This window comes from Impatiens glandulifera, chromosome 2 (genome assembly GCF_907164915.1).
Source record: "Impatiens glandulifera chromosome 2, dImpGla2.1, whole genome shotgun sequence".
NCBI classification, from domain to species: domain Eukaryota; kingdom Viridiplantae; phylum Streptophyta; class Magnoliopsida; order Ericales; family Balsaminaceae; genus Impatiens; species Impatiens glandulifera.
In genome coordinates, this window is record NC_061863.1 from 36,206,891 (window position 1) to 36,221,040 (window position 14,150).

The window sequence follows — 14,150 nt, forward strand, 5'->3', positions numbered from 1 at the left end:
AACTTGGCGCATCCATGTATCGACCAACTTTGCCCACAACGTGAGCAATATCAAGTAGCGTGTTTACTAGGTAGCAAAGACGGTGAGTTATGCTCTGATACTTGTTGCATCCACAGTCGTACTCCCGTCATTCTTATTGAAACAGATTCAATGCTCCATTTGAGTATGACATGGGTTACAGTCACACATGCCATCTTTCTCCAAATTCTTTGCAGCATATGCCTTTTGACACAATGTAATTTCACCGTCGTTTTAACATACTTCGATCCCCAAATAGTAACTTAGAAGACTGAGGTCGCTCATTTTAAATATTTCATGTATCTGTATCTTGAACTTGATGATGTCTTGTACATTGTTCCCGTAATAATCAAGTCATCCACATAAACACAAACCAACGAGAAAGATTGAGCATCACCTCTTCTATAGGCGGCATGCTCGAGCGGGTTTCTTGTGAAACTAAGTGAATTAAGGGAGGCGTCTAATTAAGAGTACCATGCTCATGGTGCTTGTCGGAGCCCGTATAATGCCTTACGCAACTTTAGACCTCTACGTTCGTTCTTGCAATCGATGAACCCAAGTGGTTGTTCTTCATAGACCTCCTCTACGAGATCACCATTCAAGAATGCTGATATCACATGCATGTGGTGTACTTGCCACTTACATTGTACAGCGAGTGCGAGTAATAGACGTATTATTTCCATTCTTGCTACTAAGCAAATTTTTCCTCGAAATTCACCCCTTGGCGCTACGCATATCCTTTTGCGATGAGTCTCGATTTGTGCTTCAAAATGTTTCCATATGGATCCTTTTTAACTTTGAACACCCATTTGAGCTCGATGGCTCGATGACCAATTGGAATTGACAATATCTTCCACATTTTGTTCTCAAGAATTGACTTCATCTATTCCTCCATGGCATCCTTCTAAGACACATCGGTAAGTGCCTCGTTCACGCTTTTAGGCTCCTCAGCCGCCAAAAAACAAAGTCTACTTACTTCGATATTAATGACCTCATTAGTAAGATTCTATATGTCTTCAACCCATCGGTAATGTCGAGGTTTTGATAACCGATATTAAAAGTATATCAAAAATACCGTACCGTAATATATCGAAAATATCGACTTTTAAGGTATATCGAAAAAAATGTAAGGTATGATACCGATACCGTTATTATTGATACGGTAAAGGTATCAGATTTTTAAAATTTTGGTATATCGAGATATACCAAAATACCGAAATAGTATTTATAAGTTAATATATATATATATAATACTTATAAAGAAATAATTAAATAGATTTGAAATTAATTTAATTATAGAAATATAATTTTTGAATAATATCAAAATATAATTATACTGAAATATTATTCCATATATGCAATCTCTACCTTACCGATAGGATTGATTTTTTTTAAAATTAATATATTTTTTAGGTATAAAGGTATAATATTGATACTGTACCGAAAATAAGGTATACTGAAATTAAAGTATATCGAAACAAGGTATACCGAAATCAAAATAAGGTAAAGGTATGCATTTTTTACATACCGAAATTTTAGGTAAGGTATAAGGTATGGATAAAATATTAAGGTATACCGTACCGACCCACCCTTAGGCGTCATCATGTGTTGGCGGTGTGGCCCACTAGTTTTGCCTCGAACTAGGCACAAGCATTTGTGGCTCTAGTTCCTATGCACTAGATTTAGGCGTCGAAACATTGGTCTCTTTGGGATAGACCATAATGAATATAGTTGATATTGTTTGCATCTTCGTGCTATCAATTATCTCCTAATTCCAAAAAAAATGTTTCTCGAAAACAATGTCTCTAGTCACATTTAACTGCTTCCTTGCTAGATCATACACCTGAGGAATTCGCTCCCTCTTCGTAACCTACTAGTACCCTTGGTGTCGAGCGATCCGTGAGATTGTGAATGCCCATACCGAGATTCTTCACATGTGCCATGCATTCGAAAATCCTCAAATGGTGTACGTTAGGTTTACTCTTGTTCCAAGTCTCGTAAGGCGTCATGCCTTCAACACTCTTTGTTGGTGCACGGTTTAGGAGATATACAGTCGTCTTTACTGCCTCTCCCTAGAATATACCCGGTACTTTTATTGACTTCATAAGACAATGTCACATCTATATTATTTTCTAGTTACGCCTCCCTACGACGTCATTTTGTTGTGGTGAGTAGGAAGTCGTAGTGTTGTGCTTAATGTCGTTCTCCTCGCAAAATTCTACAAATGCATCAGAATTGAACTCGCCTCCTTGGTCGGATCGGAATGCGATCAATTTGCACTCGCATTATGCCTCTACTATCGCTTTAATCTTCTTGAAGTAGCACAATGATTCATCCTTCGTTTTGAGCACCTTAAGCCACATATATTGACTAAAGTCATCGGCTGCAAGCAAGAAATATTGTTTCCCACCTTCGGTTGCTGGTGTAATCGGGCCACACAGATCAATGTGAATTAACTCTAGTATGCGTTGTGCTCGATATGTAGTTGTTTGTAGAAACAGAGTCATGTGTTGTTTGTTGAGCGCATAACCATCACAGAACTTCTCCACATGCTCGATTTTTTGAATATCATGTACTGACCCCTTAAGCGAGAGATTTCGAAGAGCACTATAATGCAAATGACTGAAGCGTGTATGCCACAACCATGCGATATCATTCTTTTAAACCAATAGACTTACCGGTGCTACGAGATTTAGTTTCAACATATAAAGTCGATTACGTGTTCGCTAAACCCGGACGAGTATTTTGCTCAAGTGATCAAAGATGCAAAGTACCCCATTTTCGATGAGGATCTTGCAACCATTTTCGTCAAGTTGATCAAGTAAGAGGAGATTACTCTTTAGGCTTGGGATATAGAACACATCAGATACAATACGATTATCGTCAATGGCACATTCAATCATCATCATGCCCTTTCCGCATATATTTACCACAGAATTGTCATCGAACCGTACTTGACCCTTTATAGTTTCGTCAAGCATTGTGAATACCTTCTTGTCACCCGTCATGTGACTACTAGCTCCGATGTCCAGGTACCACACGCCGTTAGTGGTATCCTTGGGTACAACATTTTCTTCATTTAAAAATACCTCTTGTACGTCGTCGGTGGCTGATGTTGTGGTATAGATCTTTGTCATCAGTAGTATTGAACCTTCATCTTCCTCGGAATTTGCTTCTACGAGATTTCGCTTAATCTTGCTCCCGGTCTCGCTTCTCCTTGCGACACTCCTTAGCCCAATGACCTAGGATGTCACAATACTTACACTTCCCTTTTTTCGTTCACCATTTTCACCTTTCTTGTTGCCGCTATTGAATAAGTTTTTTCCTTGCTCACATTGTCTTTTCCGACATCGACATTCCTCTTCTGTGAGTAGTAGTCGCTCACCAAAAGATTTAACATTATCGAGTTCGCCGCGCTCCTCTATGACTAGGAGCCGACTTGTGAGTTCCTCGATGTATAACGTTTTCATATCAACGAGTGACTTAATCTCCATCGCCATCTGCTTGTATCCACAAGGTACACTATGATAAATTTAAGATTTGCCTTGTTCTTGGACACTGGATCGCCTAACACCTCGAGATCATTGACGATCGCCGCAAATCGAATGTCGAAAGCCTCCACCCCCTTGTTGTCTTTAAACGCAATGTTTTCAAAATTTGTCTGTTGTGTTTGCGCTTTGGCTTCTCGGACACGTTTAACTCTGACCCGCATGATTTTCAGTATGTCCCATGCTTCCTTGACGTCTTTTTCCTTCCAAGGGTTTGGATCAACTCCGGTTGCACTGCCCGGAGAAGTAACGACATAGCTCTTCGATCTTCACGGAGATCTCCCGGACCATTTTCAACGACATCCCACAAGCCTTGCGCTTGTAGATCCTCCTTCATCAGGATCGTCCAGTCCGCGTAGTTAGTACACGTGAGAGACGTGAAGTGCATCACTCCTTCGTTCTCCCGGCCTCTGTTCATCACCTTTTTTCTTTTTCCTGTCATCATTGAAACAGATCGAACACCGTATAGCTCTGATACCACTTGTTATTGTAGAAAAAAATATAGTAAAAAGAGAAAATATTTTTATTGTCTTTTATTAAGCACTAGGCGTAGCTTATTTATATACTTACAATATTGAATTGAAAAAGAAATAAATAACGGAATAAAATATAATCTAATCAAATAAAGTCAGCGAATATATTTAGAATATTTCCAAAATATGTTTTAACATATTTTCTAAGATAAAATACTTGGGTTGATATTATTTAGGGCTTGATTTATTTGGTTTAACAAGATTATCCAACATTAACTACCAACCTCACAGTACTGAAGTAATTATCAACGTAAGAGAAATTAGGTATTGTCTTTCACCCCGTCCGTTGGCCGGGAAAAGCCCCCAAAGTTCAGCCAAATTTAGTGCACCCAGTCCGCCCTAAGTTGCTTTATCCAATTTTCGTTTCAAATGAGCAGCAGACAGATTGGTTTATACAGTTAAGGGATAGTTTGATTAGTCTTATTTTAAGTTTTAATTTATTTGTAGTGTTATAATTATTCTAAGCTCTAATTAATTTTGGAAAGTCCAACCAAAGAAAAAACAAAGAATAATATTTCTAACCAAAATAATTTTTTTGTTAGGATCGTTTGACCTCTTTTATTGGGAAATTTGATCAAATGACCCTCAAAAGAGGGTCATTCCCATTTTTAACCTCAAAAAAATCAATTTTTACTTTTAACCTTTTTTTAAATTTTTTTTATTTTTACCCTAACTAACCTTTTTTTTCTTTTTCTTCTCCACTTCTTCTTCCTTTTCCTTTTCCTTATCCTTTTCCTTTTCCTTTTCCCCCATTTCTCCTTCCCGTTTTCTCTTTTCTCCCCCTCTCTTCCCCGACGACTCCCCAGGCGACATTGCTCCAGCCCCAGCCAGCCACAGCCGCCATCCCCCTATCTTCCCCGGAGACCTTGCTCTAGCCCCAACCGCCGTTGCTCCCTAGAATCACAAATATGCCGACTCCCGACGATCGCCAAGCCCCGGAGACGCTGAGCCCGACGTTTGCCCAACATTACTGAGGTTAGTAATGCTTAGTTAGTTCTACTCCCCAATGATTTTTCCGTTTTTTGCATGTTGAGTATGAAGTTTTATGGTTTTAAGGTTTTAGTTTATGATTTAGGCTTTAGTTAGGGTTTAAGGTTGAAATGCTTAGTTAGTTCTATTGTTTTGGTTTGAAATGCTTTGATCCGAGAAATGTAGTTTAATCTGAATGGTTTGTGAATGGGGCGTGGATTGTGGGGGTGGGGCGTGGGGGTTGTGCGAGGGGCGTGGGTGGGGCGTGGGCTTGGGCGTGGGCGTGGGCTTGGGCTTGGGCTTGGGCTTGGGCGTGGGCTTGAGCGTGGGCTTGGACGTGGGCTTGGGTGTGGAGTGTGGAGCGTGGGCTTGGGCATGGGTGGGGCATGGATTTAATTGCAATTCAATTGCGTACCACACAATATGTAAAACGAATTTAATAAATATATTAATAAGCAGGGATAGCTCAGTTGAGAGAGCGTCAGACTGAAGATCTGAAGGTCAGGTGTTCGATCCACCTTCACCGCAATTTTTTTTCTATTAGAAATTTTAAACAAACCATGTGACATCCCTGGTAAAACAGAGTTGTTATGCTGTAATAGATTCCTTATCTAAAACTACAGATATTGAGATTGGTGTTGGTGGGTATATTAGTGATGAAGAAGAAGAACAAGAACAAATGGCTGTTTATTCCAAGACTTGTTGCAGGTCTCTGGTAAGAACTGATGGATCCACTGAAACAACTATGAACAGAAGTAGCAACGTTCATGTTTTGGATGATGTGAAATTGTTTGAGACGAGAACTAAAGTAGTTAAGGAGAAAAAATCGTCTAAAAAACCTCCAAGGCCTCCTCGATCTTCAAAACCTTTGTCACTTGATGTTTCTGATCAGAAGCTAATCATAGAGATTTTTCAATTTATAATCTTGAAACGGGCTAGAGTTGAGAGAATCAAAACACTCAAGGTTAAATTTGCCAAAGTTGCTTCAACATCGGTTAATGGCAATCTTTTTGCCATGATATGCACAATCCTCTTCTGTTTCGTCCTCATCTTCCAGTGTCTGTAAAATTGGCTGTTTCCTTTCAATTTATTTCCTTCTTCAATATGTACTACATAAACAAAATCATCATACGTGATTATCTTTTTACTTTACAGAAGTTTCCTCTAGAAGAAGGATCGATACGACGACGGGCTTTCAGAGTTCTCGGGTATCGTCTGAAATTGTCGGTTATGAGTTGCCAATTCCACCACTAAATTATGACAGCATGAAACCCAAGGTTGAAGAAGATACAAATGCTACAAGTTGAAAGTTTTATGTGTTTTAAGTAGGGAGTGTATTTTTTTCTCATTTTAATCATTGATTGTCCAGTCAAAATTGCAGTATATATTATTTCAAGCTCTCTTGGTGATCCATAATCTATTCTTGTGATGATAATAATTTGTTGGAGATTTCACTCCTACTAACATTTGAACTCTTTTAAATAGAGAGTCTTGTGCTTTAATTTATCGGAATAGATAGATCCATAAATACGAATTCTAAGCAATTTTTAAAAAAAAAATAGAGAATACAAATGACAGTGAAATTGAAAACTGGAAAAGAGTGTGCTTGCTCATTCATTCTTCTACAGCACTGGCTGCACTTAGATCCACACTAAGATCTAAGACCTGCAATGAACCAAACCAGAAGTAGAGTTTTAGTATAACCTGCATTCTTTGCTAACTAACTACACTATTTTAAGAAATTAAACTTAACCAAGAACCATATTACTAATTTGCGGTGAAGGTAGATCAAACACCTGACCTTCAAATCTTCAGTCTGACGCTCTCCCAGCTGAGCTATCCCCGCTTATTAATAAATTTATAAAATTCGTTTTACATATTGCGTGGTACGTAATTGAATTGCAATTAAATCCATTCCCCATCCATGCCCAAGCCCACGCTCCACGCCCAAGTCCACGCCCAAGCCCACGCTCCATTCCCCACCCACGCCCAAGCCCAAGCCCACGCCCAAACCCACGCTCCACGCCCCACCCACGCCCAAGCCCACGCCCAAGCCCACGCCCCACTCACGCCCAAGCAAACGCCCCACGCCCCACCCACACATTACCCCACGCCCCTCGCACAACCCCCACGCCCCACCCCCACGATCCACGCCTCATTCACAAACTATTCAGATTAAACTACATTTCTCGGATCAAAGCATTTCAAACCAAAACAATAAAACTAACTAAGCATTTCAACCCTAAACTCTAACTAAAGTCTAAATCCTAAACTAAAACCCTAAAACCATAAAACTTCATACTCAACATGCAAAAAACGGAAAAATCATTGAGGAGTAGAACTAACTAAGCATTACTAACCTTAGTAATGCAGGGCGAACGTCGAGCTCAGCGTCTTCGGGGCTTGGCGATCGTCGGGAGTCGGCCTGTTTGTGATTCCAGGGAGCATCGACGGCTGGGGTTGGAGCAAGGTCGCGGGGAAGATAGGGGGACGGCGGCTGTGGCTGGCTAGGGCTGGAGCAATGTCGCTTGGAGAATCGTCGGGGAAGAGAGGGGGAGAAAAGAGAAAACGGGAAGGAGAAATGGGGAAAAGGAAAAGGAAAAGGAAAAGGAAAAGGAAAAGGAAGAAGAAAAAGAAAAAGAAAAAGAAAAAAAAAGAAAAAAAGGTTAGTAAGGATAAAAAGGGGAAATTTTTATTAAAAAATTAAAAATAAAATTTGATATTTTTGAGGTTGAATATGAAAATAACCTCATTTGATCAAATTTACCCTTTTACTCATTTCTCACATGTGCATTTGTATATATAACATACATTTAAAAATTTTAAAAAATACAAAATTAATTTCTTTAATTTTAAAAAATAAAATCTTAATATTAAAATGATAATATGATTTATAGAATTGTTTTGAGATTCCTTCATTAATTTATTTGCCCATTTCAAGGTATTTTCAAATATAATGATGTTAGTCTTTCCTATATTGTATCATGACATACCTACATTTCTAAGAAACAGATAAGTTATTAGGATAAGGATTATGCCAATGCTTTAGAGGTGAGTTAGGATCTCAAAAATTCTTGATAAATGTGTAAATTTTGTATTTTTAATAAATTGTCAAATATTTGAAGTAGAGATCACCTTTCGGGTGGGCATGAGACATATTGATTGATGATGTCATTTCTCACGTATAACTAAACACTGAATTATAAAATAAAATCTTAAAATCGGTGTTCATACACGTAGCACATTTTTCTTAATTTTTAATCAAATAAAATTATGTAGTAACTCTTATAAGTCAAAACTAGTCTAGGTTGACGTTCTTAGTGATGAGTTTGATCTAAGTTCATACCTTAGCTCGGCGATCCCATTGACATTCTTAGAAGTAAGATCAAATATAACTTACTATTTTGTTTTATTGTCTCAATCGGGATTTGAGAGGAAATTGAGTTATGAGGTTAATTGCAATTTGGGTCAATTTCTCGGCATTATCGATTTTAAGCATTTAGTGGGTCATAACTAGCTTTTTATATTAAAAAAACACAACTCTCACACACAGGGGATGACAATGGGACATAGGATGCATTTTCATTCTCGTCTCGTTCTATTTTGAGAATTTCTTACTACTATTTTCATATTGTTTAGTTTCGAAAATTCCTGCTTATAAATATATATTATAATATAATGAAAATACATATTACTTAAAGAAATATATTTAAACTTTTATAAAATATGAAAATTAAATAAATATATTAGTGATGTTATATATTTAATTGTGTTTAATATTGTTCACGGCGAAATCGGAGTAGAGACAAGGCAAATGACATAAATATCATTCTTGATCAACTACTCGTCAAACAAAAAACACTAAGACAAGAAAATTCAGATCGAAAATTGCGGAATAAATTATATTGTCAACCTATTCAAATACATATAAATCTTTTAAACAAATTTTTTTATGATAAAGCTAAAAGAACACATCTCTTAAATTGACATCAACCAAACTATACTCGTACTAAATTAAAAAGTGCTTACTTTTCAAACAAATGAAACAAAACTATTTGTCCACAAAAATAATTTTCAAAGAATTTCACAAAACTGTACCTTTTGGCTAAGATCAAGTGGTAGTGAAGAGATGAAGAGTTTATAAAGAGAATAAAATAAGGATAAGAAAGAATTGGATTCATATAATATTCAATACCAATATTATATTTCAATATGACCAAATTCTTGTCCTCTTAATGCTTCATAAAGAAGGTCGAGCCTAGGGCTAGCCGTAGGAAAAAGGTTCCATTAAAAATACAAAGCAACTTAATTTGGGCCCAAACACCCCAAAATTCAGCTCCCATAATTTACTATAATACCCTTGTTCTTTCCTTAACTTCAACAACTCTCCCACTATTTTTATTCTCTCCACATAAGCTTTCATCCAATGATAAATAAATACCATTTTTTATTTAAAAATATATATATATTAATTATTTGATACTTTAAACTAATCGAATTCGACCATTAACAAAAACCCAAGTTTTTGAAAGGCAATTAATTGTGTTTTGTTGAATTGAAAGATAAATATGACAATGGTATGAGATTGAAGTCTTTGTGGAAACCATTTATGTTATGAAACAATTTTATGAATTAGAACATGTTGCAACTAGGAAACCATCAACTTGATATAAAATATATTTGTTTCTTGTATCAAAACCAATAGAAACCCACTTTCCAACCTAAACAAAAATGCTTATCAACGAACCAATATCACGAACCAATATCACATAAAATATAACGTTAATGAAATCAGAAATTCTCAAAAATATCAATGAATGCATCGATCGCCTCCACCAATATTTTTCCAGAAGAAATCTCTTATATTGTCATAATATATCGTTGCGGAGTAAATAAATTTATTGACCGCGACCGCTGAACGTTCTACTCTTTCTTTTGAGCCAAACAGTCCACCAAAAAATAATTATGATAGAGACTCATCAACTAAATCCAACAGAACTTGCGGTTACCATTAAAATATCCGAACTACCAACAATTGACTCAGGCATCTCCCACTCAATATCAAATCATGTTCCAAAATAGATTTTAAATCGCAACTACTTCTCTACACTCCCACAAAATATATAAATGAAACAACAACTAAAAACACAACATAAACTCGAGGGTAGGTATTTAAGTAATTTCCGAAGAAGAAAGGATTGGAAAAGTTTGCTTAGTAGCTAAGAAGAGCAGGGTAGTAATGTAACTTTGATACCTAAGAATATAATAAAAATAAAAAAGTAAAAGCATCGATCGATGATGATCAATCGAGAATCAAATAAATTCCCCCTATAATTAAAAGCTTTTTTTTCATCTTCCTCATAAAGCACACACGTTCATATTATCACTCAAAAAGAGATAAACACAATGTACCGCCTGAGCAACACAGTGATCGGATTCCTCAACCTCTTAACTCTCCTTTCTTCAATTCCAATAATCGCCGCCGGTCTATGGATGGCTCGTAGCAGCACAACCTGCGAAAACTTCCTCCAGACTCCACTTCTCATAATCGGTTTCATCATCCTTCTCGTTTCATTGGCCGGTTTCATCGGTGCCTGTTTCCATGTCGCATGGGCTCTATGGGCTTACTTAGCCATCATGCTCCTCCTAATCGCCGGCCTAGTAGCCCTTACCGTCTTCGGCTTCGCTGTTACCGCAACAGGAGGCGGCGTTCAAATTACTGGCAGGGCATACCGCGAATACAAATTACAAGATTACTCTCCATGGCTTAGAAAAAGAGTTGAAGATCCTCATTATTGGATGACTATTCGAACATGTATTTTAGGTTCCAATACTTGTGCTAAAGTCGTTTATTGGACTCCTTTGGATTATCTTCATAGAACTATGTCTCCCATTCAGGTACGATTCATTTCCATTCCGATTTCTCGATTTCACATCTGGGTATATATAGTTTTGTTTGTTTGATTGTTTGTTTGCAGTCGGGATGTTGTAAGCCGCCGACGGCGTGTACGTATGGGGCGGCGGAGACGACTATGTTGGTGCAGGATGAGGATTGTTATAGGTGGAACAACGGTCCAAGTGTATTGTGCTACGAGTGTAAATCATGCAAAGCGGGGGTTTTAGAGAGCATTCGTAGCGATTGGAGAAAGCTTTCGGTGTTGAATATTGTGATGCTGATTGTTCTGATCGGTGTTTATTCGATCGGTTGTTGTGCTTTTCAGAATACGAAACGGGCTGAGACTGATTACCCATATGGACACAATCGGATGTCGAAAGTTCGTCCAAGATGGGACTTTTATTGGTAAGTTTTCAATCATATGATAATTTACAGTCATGATTACTTCAAATTGTGCTGTTGATTTTTGTTTTGAATTTGATGAAGGTGGAGATGGTTACATGAGAGAAGGAATCAGCTTTATTAATTAGATCAATATAAATATATTATATATATTATGAATGGACAAGAAAGAGAGAAGCATGATCTTCTTTTGAGTTGGTCCATCCACCATTGTTGTTATGGTTTCTGTGCTAGTTCCCTTTAATATGTATTATGTATGTATGGAGATATGATAATGATGATGATGGTTTTCAACTTTTTAGGGCTTTTCTTTCTTTTATATGTATTTGGTGCAGCCTTTTATTAAAATGTTTCACTTTACTTTACCTTTTTTTTTTCTTTTTTAATAAATTGTTTTGTTTTTAAATTATTGAGTTTTGAAATATTAAAATTCAATTATTTATGGCGGGGTTATGACTTATGACATTAAATTATTTGATTTCTATTTTTAGGGTTTTTAAAGTCTCATTTGTTTACCTTATTTAACTTCTTGTTAAAAAAAAATTCTAAAATGGTACATGCACTAATATTATACATAAATAATTGAGTGAGGCGAATCTAGGTTAGGGATAGAGTGGGATCGTGCCCACCCTGGAGAAAAAAAATCAATTTCTTTTCATTAAAAATCTAACATAATTTTTTAATTTATTATTTTATTTTTAATTTTAATTAACTATTTATTTATTGTAAAAATAAAAATATACTGATCCACCTGTTTCATTCATAATTTTTTTTTTAAACATTTCAAGTATACCCAAAATTCAATTTATGCATCCATAATTAGATGGTCGTTTAAGTAAAACTACAAAAACATAACCATTGTAGAAATAAATTGAACAAATAAATAAACAAAAATTAATATGTGCGAAGATTCAAATTTGTTGGTTTCAGGCCAAACCTCGTATAATACCAAGATGATAGAATGATATGCAACGTGCGTTTAAAATTATTAAAGATTTTACGGTTCTCTCAAACTAAATTATGTATAAAAAATAATATGAATATAATTTCCTTCTTATAATCACAAATTTAACTATTTTAATTCATTTTTAACATGCAAAAATGATTCTCCGTGTGACTCAACGAATATATGTAATATTCCAAATAAAACTTCAAAATACCAACTATACCATTACAATTTAACAAAATATGAGAGTCTTATCCATGTCGAGTCACAAACAATATTCAATCTATCCAAATAATTTTATGGAAAAATGTTGATTTTTTTTATTAATGTCATGCAGCTAAAATTGCACACTTAGGGACAAAACCATACTATAGTACAAACAGATAATAAAATGTGGGATTCAAGAAAGCTTTCTAAAATTATTTTCTTGGTATAACTTTTCTTTTAAAAAAACAATTGCAAATTTTATAACCTAACAAATTTCAAAAGAAATTTGTTGAAGAACTTGGAAGGACTTAACTTAATATTTAACTATTTTAACAATTCATTAAAATTCTTATTCTTTTTAATTGAAATTCATTTGTAAATTCTGAATTAAAAGAAAAACTTTTTAATTAGGAATATGAGTTAAAGTATATAGAAAACAATTAGAAAAACAATTACTTTTAGAATTTAAGTGAGAAAATTAAATAGTTGGATAATGCAACTAACTAAGATATTCTATCCAACCTAAATAATATTTGTAAACGATTTGTTCTATCCGATTTTAACGATTTTATTGACATTGCAACAATATTGTATAGTTATTTGTACGGTACATAATTTTTTTTTTCTAGAAAATAAGTGTTATTAGGAAATTATTGATTTAAGAAAAATTAGATTATAAATAATTATTTATTAATAATAATTTAATAAAAAAATAACAAAATCTCAATATTTGAACCATGGTTGAAACGACTAGCTAAAATGTAGAAACATGATTAAATGAAATGTAAAAGATTACATTATTTCTTCTATTTATTGTTATAAAAATTATTTTAGAAAATAAGAAATTATAAATATACAAATAAAAAATCTAATTTAAAATGATAAATTCTAAAAACTATAGCTGTTATGTTATGACAGTGAGACTAAAATATATAACTTAGTACAAGAATTACTTTTTTGAAATACATTCATTTCATTAATAATAAAAGACTTATAAAAAAACTAATGAAATTTAACTATCCTATACAAATAAAACAATATATTTTATCCTAATTTTATAGATAATATATTAAACATAAATTTTAATATTTATAATTAAACAAATATTTATTTAATATTTTAAATAAATATTATAATAACTATATTAAATTTAATTAATTGTTTATATTAATGGTATGTTTTTAAAATATATATATGTTTAATTATAAATATTCAAAACATATTTATAATTAAACATATATATTTTAAAAACATACCATTAATAATAAACAATTAATTAAATTTAATAGTTATTATAATACTTATTTAAAATTATATAACTCAAAACTCTAATTTCTAATAGAGAATAATACTATATTTATTATTTTGGTGTGCTAGCAAAATAGTACCAAAACGTGTTATATGTCAAAAATTTATTTTGATCTTATTAATATATAAATGAGTGAATCAAATAATTTTAATTAAATAAAAACATAAAAGATAAAATAAATTTAGTGGCTTAATATAAGATAGTGTTGTGAAATAATTTATTAATATAAATAAATGAACCAAATCATTTTTATCAAACAAAAAAAAATAACAAAAGAATCAAATAAAATGACTTTGCATAATTGGGAGAGAGTGAATGAGAT

The 14,150-nt window shown here is 34.3% G+C and overlaps 1 protein-coding gene and 1 non-coding gene across 2 annotated transcripts; both read left to right on the forward strand.

Annotated features, from left to right (window-relative positions):
- The first annotated feature begins 5,523 nt into the window (after nucleotides 1-5,523).
- On the forward strand, nucleotides 5,524-5,596 carry TRNAF-GAA. The gene has a single exon. It is a non-coding gene; the product is annotated as a tRNA-Phe (tRNA).
- A 4,838-nt stretch (nucleotides 5,597-10,434) lies between these two features.
- LOC124926534 (tetraspanin-6) lies at nucleotides 10,435-11,685 on the forward strand. Its single transcript, XM_047466778.1, has 3 exons — nucleotides 10,435-10,966; nucleotides 11,047-11,369; nucleotides 11,451-11,685. The coding sequence occupies exons 1-3, from the start codon at nucleotides 10,475-10,477 to the stop codon at nucleotides 11,488-11,490; spliced, it is 855 nt and encodes a 284-aa protein (XP_047322734.1). The 5' UTR covers nucleotides 10,435-10,474; the 3' UTR covers nucleotides 11,491-11,685.
- Nucleotides 11,686-14,150: the final 2,465 nt, after the last annotated feature.

Coding starts and splice junctions, on each gene's coding strand:
- LOC124926534 (XM_047466778.1), top strand. CDS start 10,475: ATGTACCGCCTGAGCAACACAGTGATCGGATTCCTCAACCTCTTAACT. Junction 10,967..11,046: donor GAACTATGTCTCCCATTCAG/GTACGATTCATT, acceptor GTTTGTTTGCAG/TCGGGATGTTGTAAGCCGCC. Junction 11,370..11,450: donor CCAAGATGGGACTTTTATTG/GTAAGTTTTCAA, acceptor AATTTGATGAAG/GTGGAGATGGTTACATGAGA.